Source organism: Pezoporus wallicus, unplaced genomic scaffold, assembly GCF_028554395.1.
Source record: "Pezoporus wallicus isolate ANWC-B61680 ecotype Strahan unplaced genomic scaffold, APGP_CSIRO_Pwel_v1 contig_593, whole genome shotgun sequence".
Classification (NCBI taxonomy): Eukaryota; Metazoa; Chordata; class Aves; order Psittaciformes; family Psittacidae; genus Pezoporus; species Pezoporus wallicus.
Window position 1 is genome coordinate 5831556 of NW_026642342.1, and position 15635 is coordinate 5847190.

At 35.2% G+C, this 15635-nt stretch overlaps 1 protein-coding gene across 7 annotated transcripts in view; it reads left to right on the forward strand.

Annotated features, from left to right (window-relative positions):
* KCNT2 (potassium sodium-activated channel subfamily T member 2) overlaps positions 1-15635 on the forward strand; it is a 132215-nt gene that overhangs the window by 41656 nt on the left and 74924 nt on the right. For all 7 annotated transcript variants that reach the window (XM_057429290.1, XM_057429291.1, XM_057429294.1 and 4 more), the window contains exons 4-9: positions 714-770; positions 1601-1649; positions 3777-3836; positions 8062-8136; positions 8635-8718; positions 9297-9391. In XM_057429290.1, the coding sequence (XP_057285273.1) occupies positions 714-770; positions 1601-1649; positions 3777-3836; positions 8062-8136; positions 8635-8718; positions 9297-9391 (420 nt within the window). The remainder of the gene's footprint in view (positions 1-713; positions 771-1600; positions 1650-3776; positions 3837-8061; positions 8137-8634; positions 8719-9296; positions 9392-15635) is intronic.

Genomic DNA, 15635 nt, shown 5'->3' on the forward strand with positions numbered 1-15635 from the left:
TTACTAATCTGTGGCCTGCAAATCCTTTTCTTTTCTGTTGACCTTGCTATCCCAGGGCAAACATGGATATTTTTCATCATTTACACAAATATATATTCCCACATCCTTATATGACTCTCTGAAGGGAGGATTTGTGCCAGCAGTTCCAGGCAAGATAACATCACGTATACATAGCTGTTTTTTTTCCATAGACATCACCAGTTTCTTACTTGAATTACTGCTACATAAATCTTCAGCCGTCCTCACATCCTCACAAGAGGATATAAACTGTAGATTGGTGCAGTCTTTCCTGTTGAGAGTGTGGTAGGCATATGTGCTCTTTCTATCCCAGCCTATTCATGTCATAGGATTTTAGTCTCCCTGGATCTCCATATTAACGTGCACTTAGTTCAGCTTTTGTAAGTGTAATTTCAGTTATTTTATTTTTAAATTGGAACACCTTTGAAAATAAATCTTAAAAGAATGTAGCCTGAAATGCTTCATAGTCCTTTATCTACAAATACAGAACACATACAGAACTACTTTCTAAAAGTTATTTCACTTTAAAACATGTCTATATCCATTACTTAGGGTTTCAAACTATTGCATGCATTTTATAGAACACTTAATTATGTGATTAATAACCTTTTGCTCCCATATGTTTTTATAATCATGTTCCCAAATACATTTGCTAATGAAAATGGACTTTGCATGAATGGGATGGCAACTATCAGTAAGGAATTAAACCGGAGATGTTCCAATCAAAACTACACACCTGGAGCGATTGATTGGTGAGTTCCCAATTTAAAAAGCAAACAAAAAATCCACCTAATGCTGGCAAGGGGAGGAAAACAGGAAGACAAATCCATTTCCATCTGGAATGGTGGAATTTTAACATGCAATAGTGATGTGTCCTCAAGCAATTAATTATGTGTTTCTAAATACTCAAAACTGCCTTTAATATTTTCATTGTTTCAGTGATTGGATGCTCTTGTAAAATCTGAATTCCCTCAGTGTTTGACCTTGTTGAAAAAGAAATGGATGCCCTTATTTAAAAAACAATTATGACTAGTGATAAATGATTACCAGTAAACTACTGTGTCAGATTCCAGTAGTACTTTATTAAGTACCTATTATCATTCAATTTAGTAAGCGCCAAGACAACATGAGATTTTTCCAAGATATGACAGCCCCTATAACATTTTTATTGCTGCAAAGCTAGCAGAAAGTTTACAAAAAAGAATTGTCAAGTTTATTTTTCCTACCACAAAGGATTATTCCCCTGCATCTCTAGAATCAAAAGCACAAACTGATTTATAATTTCTGGAATCATAGGGCATGCAGTAGCAACCAGTGATACCACTAAAAGATTCTGGTGTTGCTGGTTTTGGATTACTCCCATGGGAAATCAATGACTGGCTCTGGAGTAGAAATACAGGCAATGTCAATGCTCAGTAGAAAGCTACTAATTAAATATCTTTATTACTGAGGGGTTTTTTATTTGTTTAAATAAGGCTGCTCTAATTTCCATTCAAATGTACAGATTTCTTCCTTGATTTTGTTCCAAACATTTATCAGATTTTGAATAATTTCATATTTATTTTCTCATTGTAATAAACAGGTCTCCTATTATTTGGGTGAATCGAAGCTTGCCTTTATGGGGATTGCAGGTAATATTTAAACGGCCAATTTAACTCTTTCTGTTTAATAACTGTAGACAATATTGATTTATTGCATTTTAATTATGTTAAAGGATACTTGCAAAAGTTGATATTAACACAGAAATCTACTTGATGACCAAGTACAAGAAAAGCATAAAGTAAAGACAAGTTGAGCTAAGTGATTTAAATTTATATGGCTTTAGAATATGAAGGATTAATACTTAAAATACTGTGGAATTAGATAGCCTTCTGTCTTAGAATTATCAAGCTCTGTTGAGTCAAACAGTGAGTGTTTGCTTCAGTGATGAGTTTAAATTTCATAATTGTTTATGACATGCTTCATGAGCTTTCTTGTTAAATAAACTAGAAATATAAAGTTACTTTTGTAAAATAGAAGCCCATACGTTTAGAGGAGTATGTTCCCAAAGATACACTACATCAGTGCGTTGTGGATTGGATATCATTTGAAGTTTCTTCAGTCTTCAGTGTCCTGAAGCCTGCTCATTTTAAGAACACTTTTTTTTTTTTTTCTACTTGTGCACAGCATTGTGGGAATTCTCCCTGTGAAATGTGTTTTTTTACTAAGAGTTCCTTAAGCTTCCAGAATGGTTATACTATTACCTTTTGTCACCATGCATAGTGGAATTCCATTACAGCGGTTTGTACCTCTGTGTAATATACAGCTTTACTAAGGGACAAATCTCTTGATGAAAACATCTTTGAATTCCTTGCTTAGTGTATGCTCAGTTTGAATAAATTTTGACCTAGACATTCAGATTAATATATTCAATTTAATTTAAAAATACTGAGAGATTTATTTGCTTACGGTTCCAGTCTTATTAGAATAACTTTATTTGATAAAGGCCCTTTCCAGCCATAACTGTTCTATGATTCTATGATTCTATGTGTATGTGCACGCATGTATAATATACACATGCATTCACAGTAGGATACATACACTAGTCGCAACGAAAGATTTGTTTTTATTTGAGATACAGCCTGATTTTATATAAAACAGTAATACCTATTTGGAGAAACAGATATTCCAAATGGGTATTCTGTTTCCATGGCCAGGGGGGTTGTGAAGTCTGCCTCTCTGGAGACATTCAAAACCTGTTGCTGTGTAACCTGCTCTTAGGTGGCCTGTCTTGGCAGGGAGATTGGACAATCTACAATATGTCCAATCTTGGAGATGATCTCCAGAGGTCCCTTCCAACCCTAATGATTCTGTGATTTTGATTGCATGTTTTAATAATTTTCCAATTCAGAGTATCTTTTTTTAATTCTAGATGATACTGTAAGTGCAAATTATGGACTCTGCAAAGTTTTCAGCAGTAATGGCCATTAGTTTAAAGTCAGAAATGCTGAGCTTGTTTGACATCAGGCTCCAGCTGAATTTGTACATCTTCAGATGTAGAATATTCCCATGATATACATTAAAATACAAGTATTTGCTGTGCAAAGGACTTACTTAAATTTTGTGATTATTTTATTTGTATAAAGTTTTAAGTAATTTTTTTACTATTTTGGTCTTTGATTATTTAAATATTTTTAAAGTACACACTACATACACTAACTACTTATAATCTAAGTGGTAAGGTTATAATCCAAGGCTCAGAAGGTGATCTCAGTTGCATTTAAATATTAAAATCAATAATGATTAATTTGTATTATTTGTGCTGTTTTCAACTTTCCAAATTATACACGGTAAGAAAAGTGTTTGGTTTTCCACACATTCCTACCATCCTTATGGAAAAGTAAAGTGCTGACTAGCTTCCGTTATTTACAACTTCCTTCTCTCTGTTTCATGAAAAGATCTCAGTACCTTTTAGGAACAAACAGCTGAAACTTAAGAAACAATCTGGCAGAATGTGTATGGAGTTGTCTAAAACCATGAAAAAGCCACCCTGTAGGCTCTCTGGAGTGTTTTAAAAGAGCCATGAGACTGAAGTTAGAGTCTGTGCTTTAGTCAGAAAAATAACAATATTTAAGCTTCATGCTAAATGTTGCCAGTTGAGATGGTTTCAGAGGATGCATGGAAAAGCTGTTTTTTATGACCTTTTACTTTTCATTGTCATGTTTAATGCCATCTATTCTTTGGAAGCCAGTATTAATGCACATATTTTATCACTTAAGGTTTCTGTGGCTTTAATAAGTGTCTTTGAAACTCTGCTGCTGAGTTATCTAAGCTATAAGGTACGTACTTTCAGTTACTTTTAGGCATAATTCATCACAAAATGTAACTGAGTTAAATGTTTCAATATGAAATCCATGTGCCTGCATTTGTACCCACACGGAGGTACAAGCAGGAAGTTGAGAAAAAGACACATGTAGAGGACAGCATATTGGCACAGGCAGCCCTGTGCCTATTTCCCAAATTTATGAGCAAATGCTAATATCTAGAAAGTCAGAAATGAAATTTTCATTTTTTTCCTTTGTCCTCTAGCACAGTGTAATTTGAAAACACATTCTCAAAGTGACCTTCATTTTTGGATACTGATTTTAAAGTGCACAGTTTTATATGTCTATCCATAATGCAGTGGATACAATTCTCATTGATGTCAAACTGTATTTGTAACTCAAGTTTTAGGCATCTAAAACCACACACCAAAAACTTATGCCGAGGTAACACTTTCTTAAAAAAAAAAGTATAATAAAAAAATGGGAACCTGCATATTTGTATTACTCATCTCTCTGGTGCTATTGGAACATCCTTGTAAAATGCCTTGAAATCATCTGATGTGAATACAAATATTTTTGTATTTGTGTTCTCCTTAAAAAGTTATATTTTCCTAATATTTTATTCAGTTTTCTTCATTTTGTTCTGTGCTATCCTAGTGAGTTTTAAGTACTCTGCATTTTTAGTGTCTTCAGGGGAACAATATTAATATCACTTATTAAAGTAAATATGAAAAGACTTGGTTTCTAAAGCTAAAAATATCTTGGAGCATACATTCAGTAGCTATCAGAGCCACCACTGAAGTGAGAGTTGTGCTTATCAAATGATTATGGCATAAATGTTTTCCCTAGTGCCCAATATTGCTAAAAGGCTTAAGACTGCTGTCTAAAAATTATTCTTCTTAATCCTTTTAGTGTACACTATTTAGGTGTTGGGGCTTACAAATGCAAATCAATTATAGGCAGAAGCAATCAAAAATTAACACATCTAATCCAAAACAATAATGAGCAGTCACAATTTATGCTCTTCCTGAATTTATTGAGCAGCATTTTACCCCTGTCCATTCTGCCTGTGGTCTGCATCAATTTCAGTGAGTACAGAAGATGAGAAAAACATGGACAAGTCAGGCCCTAGAAGAAGTTACTCTTTAGTGTGCAATGGGTGTAAAGCACTACTACGCTGACTTGCTTCATATACCTGTCATTGAGGCAATTTTATGATTGCTCTATTTCCACACCCCATAAGGGAGTAAGAGTAATGTAAGGAAGAATAATAGTACTGAAATGCACTTTGGCAATCCACCTGATGCAAACACCTCCTTCCCTCTGGTCCTGTCCTCTTAGTTAGAATCTGGAAACGTTTCGATAGAGCCATTTACCCCAGTTTTACACAAGTCTCTGGAAGACAAAGCAGCTGATATTTCACCCACTGTAAGGCCTTTCTGTAAAGCCAAGATGACTGAAAGAGTGTTGGTTCATGTAAATCTGTGACAGATTACTTATTTCATGCCAACATTTCTAAAGCTTTTACAGTGTAGGCACAAGTCAGAACAAGCCAGAAAGAAAACAAGAAAAAGATGAATGTGTTTGCATCTGTATGCACATTGCTAAGATTTCAAAAACAACCTGTAAAATAAATATAGCAGTCATTTGAAAGAATACTCCAAGGAATTTACCTTTCTGATACCTGGTTGAGGACGCATGAGGAACGATTCAACATGCAGAAGAGTAAGAACGTAACAGTGTGTCAAGCTACTAGGATACAGTGAATTTGCATTTTTTTTATTGCTTTTATATGGGGAAGAATGCAAAAACTGTAGCACTGTATTACACTGCTGATTACTTGGATCCAAGAATAAAGGGTTTACAATCTGCATTCTCACAGTTTAACCCATATATGTGCGGGTTTGCCCTTGGCCAAAATTCTGGAAGATGTCTGCATTAGGAATTTCCATTGCCAAAATTTGTGACAGACATCTTGCAATCCTACTATATCTCTGATGCACAGGCAGTCTTAGCTGCTTTTATCAGTACCATACATTCTCATTGCAAAAGGCAGTTTTGCAGAAGACACAATGCATTTTTATGTGGAAGCCAGAATTTTACAGCTGGACAGATCACTAAGTACCTGGTGCACGTTCATGCAGGCATTTAGCCTGCACAAGTAAATTCTGTGACATTTCTATATTGCAGAAAAGTAAAAATGAAGAAATTAGTGAAAACACAGAATGGGGCAGTTGGGAAAATCACATTTTCTTTTGATTTTACTATTCCTACAAATAAAATCCCAGATTAGTTTCATAATTTCACTTCTTTTTACAGGGCTGCTTATCACATAAAATATTTAACATTAAGCAAATCAGTCTAACTCTCCCCAATTACAAATACATGGAAGACAGTAATCCTTGTTCCTTTGTAATTATAGTTACATCTTCCAGATGTAAAAAAGTAAAAATAGGAAAAGACTTTTGTATACTATGGAGATTGTGTTTAACTTTCAGTGGTTATATCAGATGGCTATTTTAACAGGAAAGATTAATATGTCATTGCAATGCTGTACTGCGAATTCTTGTATTATCCCCCTATATGCACTACATTGTTATTGCATTACCTATGATGGAGTTTTGATATACAGTTAGAAAAGCTATAAGTCACTGAATTTTAAATACCCGATTTTAAAAATGCAAGGATTTTCATCCCGATGTTTAATCATCCACAGTCACTGCTCAGGTGTGGAAAAGAAGTAGTATTATCTGCACCTTGTAACTAGCAGTAAGCAGATTAAAAGATCAGTACCACTTTCATTGAAATAAGTGGAAAAACATCTTAATTTCATGTAAGCAAGATCAAGTTCCAAAAAGCCCTGAAATGTACTGACATGTTTGTGGCAGAAATACAGAACTTTGTTCTGGTAGTCCTAACTGAAATATTAAACACTAGATTATCTTCCTTGCTTCTCTCTCCAAAACAGTTGGGAAAGAGAAAACACCAAGTAAAGATAAAAGAAGACAAATGCAGAGGAACGAAGGACTCACTGTAGCATAATGCTATCTTTCCTGACCTTAACTGCATTCCTCTTTTTAATACTTATTTCTTAATAAGCTAATATCTTAATAGCAGATTAGAATTAATAAAGAGAAATATCCAGACCTCTGTGACTAACATGCAGAGGCTAATGAAACAAGATTAAGAGAAAACAAGGTGTTTATTTTCCTTTGAAAATTACAAGGTATTTGCATTCTTCTTTTGCTTTATATTTTGCCACAAAGTTCCATCAGAATGTTGTACAGAGAGTGAGTCATCATTCTTATCAAATGTGAGTATGGACTACAGGGTAGTTGCCTGTGTGCAGAGGTAATCAAAACAATAGATTTGACGGGAAAATCTGAGCAGGGCATGTCCTTCTGATATACGTCTCTGCAGATCTTATGCTGTATTAGGGCTTTAGCTTTTAGACACTGTAAGACAATAAGCCTTAAGGTAAGGAAAACTTTGGCATGATCAAAAGCTAAAGCATTGCAAAGGAGGATTTTAAAGATTTAAAGGCTTCTAAGAAAAGAAGTAGAAATAGTTGTAGATGAGGACTACCCAGCAGGGTAGTCTGTTACTTCTATGAAGAGTCACTGAAAACTGAGAATTATAAAGAAGATAAATTCTTTAGGACACAAACCTCACCTCCTTATCTGTGTGTCAGTGTGCATGTAAAAATCAAAGTAAACTAACCTTTCAAGAACGAAAAAGTAGAAACAAAATGTGTATAATTCCAAGGTACCTAAAAATGCAATAGAAGAAAATATGAACATGTTATTCTCTGAAAAAAAAAAAAGAAAACTTAATTTAATGATGCTCTTCGTTAGCTGAGAGAATGAGTTGACTAGTTGCCGCAATTAGAATTCATCATTCGAGCTGTCTTACTAACTAGGTCCTAGCAAGGAAATACAAGGTCATATGGAAACAGAGAACTGCTCCAGTGAAAATATAGATTTAAAAGTACGTATTTTTGCCTGTGAGGTACATTATGATAAGCAGTAAGAAAAAATAGGCCAGAGTGGTTCTATATTCACATTTCACATATGTGTTTAAATCTGAGATGAATGATCTTCCTGAAATTCTAGTTAAAAAAAAAGCTAGTGGGAAAGACTCCATATGTGGCATTGGAATATTGCATATATTTCTCATCAGAACTGTATATAAGCCTACTGTGACATGGTGGTTATTTTTTTTTTTTTTCTTTTCTTTGAAGGGAAATATCTGGGAACAAATTCTGAGAATACCTTTTCTCCTGGAAATAATTAATGCTGTCCCTTTCATCATCACGGTAACCATATTTGAATGAATGCATTTTCTTACTGCACTGTTGTAGTTGCACAAATACCCTTAATTTTTATTGCAGTAAATTTGAAACTTACATGGATGACAAATTTGTGCCTGTGGGAACAGAAAGTTGTCAACAACAAGACAGTTTGCTTCTTGAATGAAGTAATAATACAAATCACTTGCCTCATCCTCCCCAGCAGGGAACAAACAAAATCAAAATGCTCCAACTCAAGCTATAGCACAATCAATAAGATAAACCAGATAGATGTAAAAATCTAAGAATCTCTGAAAACTGTCCTTATTTTATCAGTTTATCTTAAATACAGTTAGTCACAAAGGAAGAAAATATAGTATTTAAAACTGTATCTCACAGTAAAAACACATTAGTAGTAAGTATAAGTATTTCCCCAAGTGTTTCATTGTTTCATTGCTGCTTAAATAGAAAAGTACTATTCTTTAATAGAAGAGCTTTTAATGAATTTGTTAATTTTTCTTTCAGATTTTCTGGCCAGCACTAAGAAACCTGTTTATTCCTGTATTTTTAAATTGTTGGTTGGCAAAGCATGCTTTAGAGAATATGATTGTAAGTATGACAAAAGAGATGACTGGTTTAGAGTTTCCGTTTTCTTTTCTAGTATATTGTCTTTAGTGGCAGCGGAGTCCATTGTCCAACTTTAATAGGAAGCCAACCAGATCTGTATTTAGATTATACAACTGGGCAAGCATTGCTAAACTGCTTTCTGCATCAAAATTAAAAAAAGATAAGACATCAATTGAAATGTCAATTAGCAAAAATTGTTACTGTGCCAATAAGCGAAAGTTGGAATGGCTGGCTCTTTTGCTATCTTCCGTTCACACGCAATTGAAAGGAACTCAGTGCCTTAATTTGTCCTTGCAGCTTGTAATTTGTAAGCTAGACATGAGCAGACAGACCTTAAGGCACCTTAGAATAGTATCAGAATTGTGCCAGGATGAACAAAGAACTAGTTAAATGATCACAGAATCACAGCTGGCTCTTTTGCACCCTTCTGTATGATCAGCAAATTCCAAGTGCATTTGAATGACTGCATTTTATCAGGGCACTAGATAATTCTTCTATAGAATCAGCTCATGCCTTATTAATTAAAAACCCAAATTAACATCTGTTTCCCATTAATATAGAACGATCTTCACAGAGCCATCCAACGTACACAGTCTGCAATGTTTAACCAAGTCCTTATTTTAATATCTACCTTACTATGTCTTATCTTCACTTGGTAAGTGGCTAAAACCCCTTTGTTTTTATTATACATATTGGCTTTTCTTCTTTACTACATGATGATAAAACAGGCATTGTGGAAACCATGCAGTGAAATAAAGATGGTAATATACTTGCAGTGAAAGTGTCAGCTAGCACCTGGTACTATTGGGGTCCTGATACACTGGGTTTGGAAACAGAATGTGCATGAATGGGAAAGGGAATCATTCTCACTCTAAGGAAGGAAATAGAGGTTATACAAAAACACAGGAGAAAAGAAGAATTGGGGGAAATTTGCATATATACCAAGAGCACAATCTGAGCAGAAAAGTCACACAAATTTGAAGAGTACCACCAGAAGCACCCATACTAAGGTCACCTTCCTTTGATTGGTGTGACAGACAGAGAAAAACATGCCAGATCTCAGCCTTACCACTGATGACCAAGTCAGGTTCCCATAAAGAGTACAGATGACAGCTGCTAATAATCTAGATTTTAGACGGTAGTGGATGGTAGGTGCAAAAACCAAACTGTGTTACTCTGAAGAAATTTTTTAGGCAAGACCTTGAAAACTTAAATTTATAGGAGTTTGGGGAGTATGGAGAAAAATCTGTTGAGGGCATTAAATAGAAACATACTTGGTTAATGAAGAATGTGTTACAAGACAGTGCACAAGGGGGCAGTGAATAGAGATGATTCTGTGTGGGAAGGTTGTCACCTGTATTTATTTTGCCAGACAGGATGAATTTGGGTTAGGATACTGATGAAGTTTGGTCTGTCATTTTGGAAACAGTGATTTGATTTTCTCTGACTTTATTCCTCTAGCTTGTTTTCCTGATAGCCACTATTATGTGATGCCTAACCCTTCCAGTAATAACAGCGTAAAATAACACATGGCCGTTTCCATTCTTGTCCTTCTCTGTCCTTTGTTCAAGAAAAGGAGCTTGTTCTAGCCAGTGGTTAAACAAATGGTCCAATTTTACCCATTGTTTTATGGCAACACAGCTGCATAATGACAAATCCTCCCAGTTCTAAACAGTAACTGTTTTTTCTGAGATTACGTTTCCTATTGAACATTATATCCCTGTAAAAGGAAATTTTACATGAAATAGGACTAAAATACTTAAATCAGAATGCATAAAAATCTGTCACTCTAGCTCTTGAACATGTTTAACTGGTTATAATTTTTACTTTATATTTTTTTATAATACAAAGCACTCTTGAGTAAATATGCCTCCACATATTTTACTAACCTACCTCAGTATTTTGCTGAACTGCTGAACAAAATATGTATCCAGTTCACATTGCAGTAAGCTAGTTAACAAGAGCCTTTCCAAAGAACTCACTGTGATGATCCCTGGTTGAATAAAGTATGGAAACTGCAGCTGAACAGACCATCATGCTCACCACCAGGCGTTTTGATAACTGACAGTAAAACATGCAGAAAATGGCAAGCTTACCTACGGTAATTATGTCTGGTCTCAACAGCTGTGGATAGCAGCTCATTATAGATCATTATATACTGACCTAGTACTGACCCTGTTAGACCACAAAATAAGCTAAATAGGATGAAGACACCCAGTAATGCAATAACTAAGGAAATGAAGTACTTTTGGAATGACTAAGAATAGTTGTTCAAACATCTGTGGCTTGCCTAAGACTTGAGTTCTGTGTAGGCAACTATTGCTATTGCTTATATGAACACACCTAATGGCATTTTTACACTTTTTTACACATCAATATATGATTTTGTATTACAGAATATATGTTAAAAATATCTAAAAATTCTCTATAAATAGTGAAAATCAATTAGCTTAATGTCTTTGATTATGTTACATCTATGGTGAATATGAGACAGCGTTTCATTTTAAGAGACATTATTTAGAGCTTACATGTGTTTCTTCATGCTGAGAGAAGCAAGGTCCATTTCTGGATCTGTCCACTTAAGGGTGGCTTTCATCAGGCTGATCTTTCACATTTTCTGCAACAATGAGCAGTAACCATGTCTGTTCCCCCCAGACATATACGTGAGCCAGCCCTAGACTTATCCATATGTGCAATGGAGCACAAGACAAAATTTTGAGCTAGTATTGCTCTGTTTTCATAATCATGTTTTGGTTACATTTAGAGATACTGTCTTGGCCCATGAAGTACCATAGATTCAGTAATGCAAAATTAATAAGTCTAAATTAGTATCTTGAATAGAGGTGCCTACAGTTTCACATCACTTTCCCCTTAAGTTTGTTCAGTACCATGGGGACATGCTCATGGTGTGATTTTGGTACCACTGTCCTCACCATGCCTCCCTGCTGACCCGTGACTTTTGGGAACTGTATGGATTAAATTATAACACCACAGCCCTTCTTAGTTATGGGTTAGGCTTGGTTTTACCATCTGCTTCAACAGGAACACTGGCTTCTCAGCACTTCTAAAGTCAATATAACTTTACAACACAGGGTTCTGTTCAAAACCATGCTTTTTTATCAGACACATAGAAAGAGGTGGCACATAGCTTCGTACGGGGATCACACCATTTTATAAGAAGTTTAAGTGTGAAGCCCAGAACAACACCTACTTCCATTTTTCACCAGTTAAGTTAGACTGATGCACTGAGAAAGTGCAGCAAAATTGCTTTCTTACTGCTTCAAGTGAAACTGAAAACTTTTGTAAGTCTTAAGTCTTTTCATGGTCATTTCTGTGAGAGAACCAAATAAATGCTGAAACATAACTACTTTCCAGGGATTAGTTCATAGAATGATTTGGTTTGGAAGGGACCTTAAAGATCATCTAGTTCCCTGCTATGGGCAGGGACACCTTCCACTAGACGAGGTCGAGCCAAGCCATGTCCAGCCTGGCCTTGAACACTTCCAGGGATCCGCAGCTTCTCTGGGCATCCTGTTTCAGTGTGTCATCTCGATCACAGTAAAGAACTTCGTCATAATATATATATAATCCAAATACATAATCTCTTTAAAGCCATTACCCCTTGTTCTTTAATCAACTATTCAGAATTTTGGGTATATTTTTAACATATCTAGAAGCAGATTTTTGCTGAGGTGTGAAAGTGGTGTGTTCTTCCTTGTACAGTAACAGAAATCTGTAGTTCTGTAGAGTACAAAATAGCCAGATATGTACAAGGATACAGGAGATGACATGCCTACACTGATAATTCTAAAAGTACAATTTTGCTGCAGAATGTATATTATAGGATCTTTTCTGAAAGCTTTTGTGTTTACAGAGTAAAAGGGTATTTATATCATAAGATATTTATATCTGACTGTTGTATGGGTGCAAGTTCAGTGAGCAGGAACGTGCCTCAGCCATCTATCTGATTAGTCATAACTGTAGTTATGCTCTCCAAAAGTGGAGGAACTGTTCAGTCCAAGTCGCTTAGAATTGCCTCAGCGCAGCCAGGGTCCTGGGGAAGAACCTGGCTGGACCTCCTGGTGTCCTGATTATTTACAATGGAGGGAAAAAAATTGGTATGTCTGTGTTCAGTACATTCTTACTTGTTCCCCTAGTGTGTGGAAAACAGCATTGCATTTGTTACCATTTGGCTGTCATCTTTCAACAGAAATTTACTTTAAAGATCAGTTTGAGGGATCTATGCACAATAGCTACAAGAAAATGACGTATTAATAGAAAATAATTTTTTAAAGTGATAAATACATTAAAGGAGATCTCCCTCATCAACTTTGCTCCTGTCCATAAAGAAATATTTTCAAAATAACTTATACCATAGCTAGCAGAAAACCCACAGCAAGTTAATTCTGCCTTATGCATCATCAGCAAACCCATCAGTTACATGTCCACAACAGAATCTTGTAAATGATGGTTACATATGTAGATGCATTCCAACTTATAACTCAGCTTTCAGGTGAAAAGTTAAAAGAAAAAAAAATTAAATGTTTACAGCTAGTTGGCTAATCTCACAATTTTTAGATGTCATTGTTCAAGTTGTCCTTTGCACTCGGAATAGAATGGGGAAAAGGCTCCTTTTGTATTTTTGTATAGAGTTGTCAATTTTTTAACATTATTACAGAACAAACAGCAAGCAAAACCCAATTTTTTTTTCCTCTTTTCCACTCTTTCATTTTTGATGATAATTGTTTATGAATGTAGGGGTAGTACTCATTGCAGATCAACAAATTCATACAACCAACTCTATGTATCTGGAGCTTACAGATTGCATACAAGCATTTTTTTCCTCTTTTGATTTCAAAGACAGGTTAAGCTATCCAGTAATTTTTCTTTCTTTAAATACCTCAGTGGCCTCCTAACGAGAGCAATTACACAATACACTAGATGTGTACTCCTCTGACTGTTCAGCAGTTACCACTGATAGAGTTCTAGTGAAATTTGTAGACTCAGTCAAAGTATATGTTGTGTCATTTAGCTAATGGATGTTTTCACTTGTTTGTCAAGTGGAATACTAATTATTTCTGTAAACTGTGCAAGACTACGAGTAACAGTGAATGACTATTTCAGGCATTTTTCTGTGACACAGTGAATCATCTACTAAGAGTTATTTTGCTTTTGAAATCAGTATTAGTCATATATCACCAGTGTAGAATGATTAGCTTGTGAAAAAGGTGGCTACAAACTAAGATGGACATGTATTTTTTTTCCATACTGAAGACTAAGAAGCCTGCACAAATTTTGCTTATGTCTTCATCGAAAGCTCATTGAGGTCAATCTGAACATTCTTTTTACCCTTCAAGCTTCCTCAGAAAATTAGGATGTTTCCACATGCTAATTTACAGAAGAAACAAAGTATGCCAGTACTGTATGCTCAATGACAATTACTCAGACAAAATTCTTGTCTGGGGGAAACAGTATGAATAAGTTGTGTGTAAGGATGAAAACAAATCCAGACAATGATCTAGTCCAAAAAAGACACATCAAGACCTTCAGTTTTGGAACACTATGCTATAGAAAAATACCAACAGAACAAAAATGGGTTAATCCCATGTAATATTAAGTGTAAATAAGGCATTCTCAATGCTCTGTTTCCTTTCTTTATCAACAAGCAGAGACAGACACCCCAGAGCACAATTCAGATTCAAAGGGAACTAAATCACCACATGGAGGTCTGTGCTGCTTTGCCCTTCTGTGTTGATAATATCAGGAGCTTACAATGGCAGTTCTTCAAGAAAGATGTCTAGCATTAATTAAGATGAATTTGAAGAGTGTTGGTGGATTATGTAATGTAGAATAAAATGTGGGTTTTTTGGGTCTTCTCTCTATGATGTTGTGTTTTGTTGCACTCAGTGCTTAGGCCCAATCTTAGTTTATTTGGAGATATTTTGTGCATTCCAAAATAGCACAAAATTAAACTTTGATTCTGTCATTCAGCTTGATCAAATCCAAGATTCTAAAGTGGTAAAGCACTTGATGCCTCAGGATTTTACAGACTAAACAGGAGCTGCAGAATTTAAATCCCATAATATTATAGAACTTTAATTGAAAGTTATAAGTAACTGTAAATAATGCAAAATAAATTATTTAATTATGACAAGAATCCCTCAAAGTCTTGAAATAATAGCAGTTGTGCTTTTCTTTCTCTGAAATAAAGCAGATCTGTTAGGAGCTTGCTTGTTTCAAACACAGGATCTCTATTTTCCATTCTGAAATATTCCTATGCACTGCTCTCCACACATTAACAGATAGATCTAGAAGTAGGCCAGAGAGCACACGTAAGTACCTTGCACATGCATTCTACCAGCTTCCACCCTGCCCTTGTCCTGCTTCTCAATTGCTGGAATCACGGCAGTGTGTTTGGGTAGTTTTCCTCTGAGTGTATACTATTAGAATTGAGGTCTACTTCAGACACTACTTTAATGCTTCCTTAAGTGATGGAACAATGAAAAGGCTGTGCAGCCTCTGGAAGGTCAATTAGAGAATATTTTAAATATCCATTTATTATTTGCAAACAAATAATGTATAAATTCAATTAGAGTTTTTCTGACTGATTGCTTTCTGGGAAAAACTGTGTGCATGAACACAAAGACAATGTTTCCCTCAACTTTGGCAGGAGAAAATAATGTTGCATAGAGTTTTTTCTTTCCTTAGGTATAGAAATTTTTAAAGGTGGCTTTACTACAATCTGCTGTAAAAGAAGCATGCAAAAAGTCTTGCCAGAAATAGCTGTCAATACAGATTATTTAACTGAAACAAATATAGATAAAACTGTTTCTAGTAGAATATGGATTTATGGAATGCGCCACACCTTTTTCACCTTTGCTAGCACTGGGGATCATTTG